The sequence below is a fragment of the Bison bison genome, unplaced genomic scaffold (assembly GCF_000754665.1).
Source record: "Bison bison bison isolate TAMUID 2011002044 unplaced genomic scaffold, Bison_UMD1.0 scf7180017864327, whole genome shotgun sequence".
NCBI classification, from domain to species: Eukaryota; Metazoa; Chordata; class Mammalia; order Artiodactyla; family Bovidae; genus Bison; species Bison bison.
Genome location: NW_011494899.1, coordinates 3196732 through 3202731, shown reverse-complemented (window position 1 = coordinate 3202731; position 6000 = coordinate 3196732). Strand labels below are relative to the sequence as shown.

Genomic DNA, 6000 nt, shown 5'->3' with positions numbered 1-6000 from the left:
CCCGGTTCAGTTCTGTGCTCTTCCTTCCTGCCGACTGGCTGTACGCGGCCCGAAATCTTCTCTCCCCCAGGTGTCTGCGGCTTGATCGTCCCTCAGGAAGACATGCCATTCTGTGACTCTGGCATCTGTCCGGACATCATCATGAACCCCCATGGCTTCCCATCTCGAATGACGGTCAGTCCGTTTTTCAGAGACGCTGCTTTTAAGGAAGAGGGCAAGGCAGTTGGAAGAGACAGGACCCTGAAACTGATTTTCAGAAAGGGCCGTTGAGCAAAAATAGGTTCCTGACCAGGTGGGCTGGTCTAACAAGGGGAGGTGGAGAGGCCTGGGCTGTTCTTCAGTGGCAGTCTTCTGAGTGACGAAATTACTCCCCAGCAAAAGACTCCGTCATATCAAACCTAATGCATCTCCCTCTCTGTGGTTGTCATTGGTCAGCCTGGCTCCACCACTGACCAGCCTTGGGACTTCAAAGTCGTTTAACCCCTTGGTCTTCAGTTTCCTTGTGTGCTAACAGAGGGAGATAATAGTATCTATCCCATTGGGGTTTTGGAGGCATAAACTTAGGTCACAGTAAGAGAGGGTAAATATTTGCTGCTCTTAATTTGTCACTGTTACTAAGAGTAATAGTCTCATAATCTTTGGGGGGAAGGAAGGCCAGAGCTAAATAAACCAACAGAATTCCTGCACCACAGGAAGGTGCTTACTTAAATCTGTTCACATCACGCAGGTGGGAAAGCTAATCGAGCTGTTGGCAGGCAAGGCCGGCGTGTTAGATGGCAGATTCCACTATGGCACCGCGTTTGGAGGCAGTAAAGTGAAAGATGTGTGTGAGGACCTCGTCCGCCACGGTTATAACTACTTAGGGAAAGACTACGTTACATCTGGCATCACAGGGTGAGTGTGTGTTTAGACATCTTAAAGGAAAAGCATGATTTTATTAAAGTAAAAGTCTGATAAGACTTAAGAGCCCTTAAAATATACAGCTGGACTTTTTAAAGAAATCTGAAACAAGAAAATCCAGGTTGGTGCTGGATGTGGCAGCTAAGCTCTGGTGGTCATGACTTTACAACATGTGTGTCTCACGTCAGCACTCTGTATACTGTTCCTGATGTTGTATGTGAATTATATCTCAGTTAAACTGGGGAACCGGAGAGAAGAAAAGTTTGAATTTAGAAAACTAGGGCTTCCTGGGTGGCTCAGTGGTAAAGAATTTGCCTGCCAATGCAAGAGACACAGATTTGATCCCTGCTCGGGGAAGACCCCACATGCCTCGGAGCAACTAAGCCCACGTGCCACAACTATTGAGCCTGTGCTCTAGGTCCCGGAAGCTGCAGCTGCTGAGCCCTCGCACCGCAGTTACTGAAGCCTGTGCACCTAGAGCCTGTGCTCTGCAATGAGAGAAGCCTGCCCACTGCAGGAAAGAGTAGCCCCTACCTGCTTGCTGCAACTAGAGAAAAGCCTACATAGCAACACAGATCCAGCACAGCCAAAAATATAAACAAATAAATAATTTTTTTTTAATTAAAAAACTGATAAATTCAGGAATGCTGTTTTGCTGAGGAGGTTCTCATTTAAAAAGTAGAAAAGATCTTATTTACTAGGATTACTACACAACTTTTAAACAACACATCAATTGTGTATAATACAACGTCTCTTAACTGTTGACCTTTCTCTGTACTTCTATGATGAATTTCAGGTATTTTGTGCTCTGACAGATAGCCTGAGGCCTAATGTTTGCACATTGATTCTCCAACAGCGTGTTAAACACCTAAGTATATAACAGTGAACAGAATAGACATGGTCCCTGACCTGTGCATCTGACCATTGAGATTTGTTACTAGACATTAAAAGATAGAGATTACTTTCTCAAATGATCTACCCAGACTGTAATAATGTGAATTTCTTTAGGTGTATCATGGTTGAGATATTATAGAAAATCACATTACAGGAAAAAAGTGGTGGTCCATTTCAAAAATGATTCAGTGAAATAGCTAAGGTCCATTTCAAAAGAAAAGTTGTCATTGCTCAACTGATCGTTTTACGCTTTGCTTCTCATCCAGAAATAACGCAGTAGTTGACCAGAAGGTGTGCAGAACTGGTAACTCAATTTGGCGGACCTTCTGAACATAATTTTACTGGAAGATTTGAATGGGTTGTGCCCTGCTTCCTGTGAACAAAACTGTAGACTATGTCTACACCACCTTCTCCAGTGCCTCCAGCCAAGCCATTCATCTCAGTGGCAAAGTTTGAGAAACACTGTTTTAGCTTGTTAGTTGAAAGTTCCACACAGGACTTACAAACATATTCACCCACCAGCTTTCATCTCTTGTCGTATTTCTGAGCATAGTTAAGAGGAAAAATTGCATATGGCTTTATTCAGTTAATGATAGAATGGCATTAGGTGACAGAATTCCAGAAATTCTACCATGAAGAGCCATACAGTGGAGAAATAGAATCATTTATTATTAAAAGCTGGAAAGAAAGGGGGTCATTGTGACCCCCTTGTACAAATAAGAAAACTGAGATAGAGAGATCATGCAATTACTTTGTGACAGGCCTAGGGTGAGAATAGTGTCTCCTGACACCCTGTCCATTGAGCCTTTCACTCTACTGTGTCTTCCAAGAGTCTGGCTGTACTTAAGCCAGCAGAATGGCTTGATAGATGCAAAAGTCTTTGCTAGTGGTGCTGAAAGCACTGTAAGATGTGTACCACGCAAGCAGGGGCAGGTGCTTTTGTGTCCTCTCTGCCGTGTCTTTTGTTTTCTTTGCTCTTTCCACTCTTGCATCAGGCTGTGGCCCAAAATTTACTTAGTAGGGAAAGCCCTGGATTTGAGTCACTGTACCACTCACCAGCTCTTATTTAGCCCTCTCTGCCTATTTCTTCATCTTAAACAGAGGGAAGACAGTCTCTCCCTCCCTGGACTGAGTTATGGATTAAGTCATGAGTTAGATGGAACATACTAGATGCTTCCTTTCTTTTGAGGAAGAAGTTCTGGGGCAGTTAAACATGTTTTTAAAGGCATCTTTCTGGCTGCTCTTGCTCCAAACTGAAGAAAAAAGCTTTCTACTGTCAAAGCATTTAAATATTCACTCTCTTTTGAAACTCTTAGTACACCTTTTCTAAAGGCTCATGAGTCAGCCATGTGACAGATGTTGACCAAGTACCAGTTGTGTGCCAGGCAGAGTCATTAATGCAGGGACCACAGTGACAAAGAGATGAAGTGCTTATCCTGCAGAGTTTACTTCTCCTGGGGAAAAGAGGCGATAATCAGAGAAATAACAAATGTATACTTTAATACCAAACAGTGACAAATACTCTGGACAAAATATAACCTAGGTGAGAGCTGAGACAGTGCCCTGGCACTGTGATGCTGGGGTGCAAGGAGGACCCCATCAGGGTGCATCTCTCTGAAGAGGTGGCATATTTGACAGAGCCACATGAGTACCTGGTGAAGAATGTTTCAGGCAGAGGGGACAGTGAGTGCAAAGGCCCTGAAGCAGACAGGCATGCTACATTTGAGGAGCAGTGAAGAAGCCAGTGTTGCTGAAGTAGAGTTGCATGGTGGGGAGAGGGAGTAGAAAATGAGTCAGGTGGACAGGAACCAGCTTGTGTTAGACCTTGTGGCCATGATACACAGTTTGGGTGATACAGATTCTGAATGTAATGGGAAACCACTGGGAATTTAGAGCAGAAGAATGACCTGCTGTGAGCTCTGTTTTAGAAGGAATCACTCTGGCTTATTGTGTAAAGAATAGATTGTTAAGAGATAAGAGTAGAAGCAGAGAGACAGATCAGAGGATTGTCTGCAGTGGTCCAGGCAAGAAAGGATGGTGACTTGACAAGGGTGGCAACCGTGAAAGAGGGGTTGTCCTATATACACTCTTTCACAACCTGTTTACATTTTTTTCACTATTCTTTTTAATTGAATGAAAGACTCTTCATTTTATAGTGCTTTATGATTTTCAAAAGTTTCGCACATGGTTTCATATAATCCCATAATAACCCTTTTTCTCCTACCCCTATACTGCCCCTTTTGCTTCCCTTTCCCCACTGGTAACCAATAGTTCGTTCTTTATGAGTCTGGTTCTTTTTTGTTTTATTTACTAATTTGCTATAATTTTTAGATTCCACATATAAATGACATCATATGGTATTAGACTTTCTCTGGCTTTTTCACTTAGCATAAGGCCCTGCAAGTTCACCTGTGTTGCTGCAAATGGCAAAATGTCATTCTTCTTTATGCCTGAGTAGCGTTCCATCATATAGATATACCACATCTTCTTTATCCACTCATCTGTTGATGGACACTTAAGATTGCTTCCATACCTTGGTGATTGTAAATAATTTTTAAATGTTGTATGGAAACACAAAAGACCCCAAAGAGCCAAAACAATCTTGAGAAAGAAGAGTAGAGCTGGAGGAATCACTCTCCCTAACTTCAGACTGTACTACAAAGCTATAGTAATCAAAACAGTATGGTACTGGCATAAAAACAAACAGATCAATGGAACAGGATAGAAATCCCAGAAATAAGCCCACACACTATGGTTAATTAATCTGTGACAAAGGAGGCAAGAATATACGGTGGAGAAAAGACAGTCTTTTCAATACGTGGTGCTGGGAAAACTGGACAGCTACATGTAAAAGAATGAAATTAGAACAAACTCTAACACCATACACAAAAACAAACTTAAAATGGATGAAAGACTGAAATGCAGGACTAGATACTATAAAACTTCAAGAAAAAAACATAGGCAGAATACTCTTTGACATAAATTGCAGCAATATTTTTTTTATCCATCTCCTAAAGCAAAGGATACAAAAGCAAAAATAAGCAAATAGGACCTAATTAAACTGAAAAGCTTTTGCACAGCAAAAGAAACATCAATAAAACAAAAAGATAATCTAATGCATGGGAGAAGATATTTGCAAATGATAAGACTGAAAAGTGGATGGGGTTAATATCCAATACATAAAAACAGCTCATATGGCTCAACATTAAAAAAACAACCTAATTAAGAACTGGATAGAAGAACTGAATAGACTTTCTCCAAAGAGGACATGCATATGGCCAACAGGCACATGAAAAGATATTCAGCATTGCTAGTTATCGGAAATGCAGATCAAAACCACAATGAGATACCACCTCACACCTGTCAGAATGGCTATCATCAAAAAGAACAAAAATAACAAATGTTGGAGAGGATGTGGAGAAAAGGGAGCCCTTGTACACTGTTGGTGGGAATGTAAATTGGTGCAGCCACTGTGAAAACAGTATGGAGATTTCTGAAAAAGCAAAAAATAAAAACTACCATATGACTCAGGAATTCCATTCCAGGTTGTATATCCAAAAAACCAAAAACCCTAATTTGAAGAGATACAGGCACACAGTGTTCATAAATTTTTATTTATAATCAAACAGTATATCTTTTATTGCATCTGTGGTACTTTTATATTTTCAGTTCTAGCATTTTGTTTACTGCAGTCTGAAAGTCACTCTCTTGCCCATTCATTCAGTCATAAACTCATTCAAAAAACAGATTAGGACCTGCCAGTGATGATTCCTAAAAAAGGTTGTCTCTTGTGAGCCCAGACTTAGTTCCTTAACCTAAAACTCTGGCCTTTCTTGCAGTGAGCCCTTGGAAGCGTACATCTATTTTGGCCCTGTGTACTATCAGAAACTGAAACACATGGTGCTTGATAAGATGCATGCCCGGGCCCGGGGACCACGAGCTGTCCTTACCAGGTAAGAGAAGAACATTTATAATGTAGTCAAGTCCACGTTGCATTTCTTGGATGTAGCAGTAGGCAGATGTCAAAATTTAGGGTGTTAGGTAGGCATCAACAAAATTCACATGTCTGATTAAAGTGAGAAAATAGCCACCAATTGAAAATCAGTTCATAGGTAAGCAAACCCATGGAAGGTCTTGCCAGTAGTCTCCTAACAAAGTCATTTATCCTGTACCAGTTGGGGCTTGGGTCCCTAACCTTTTAAAGTA

The 6000-nt window shown here is 41.3% G+C and overlaps 1 protein-coding gene across 2 annotated transcripts in view; it reads left to right on the top strand.

Annotated features, from left to right (window-relative positions):
• The window catches only part of POLR3B (polymerase (RNA) III (DNA directed) polypeptide B), a 122880-nt gene that overhangs the window by 102861 nt on the left and 14019 nt on the right, over nucleotides 1–6000 (top strand). For both annotated transcript variants that reach the window (XM_010853386.1, XM_010853387.1), the window contains exons 24-26: nucleotides 71–174; nucleotides 728–894; nucleotides 5634–5747. In XM_010853386.1, the coding sequence (XP_010851688.1) occupies nucleotides 71–174; nucleotides 728–894; nucleotides 5634–5747 (385 nt within the window). The remainder of the gene's footprint in view (nucleotides 1–70; nucleotides 175–727; nucleotides 895–5633; nucleotides 5748–6000) is intronic.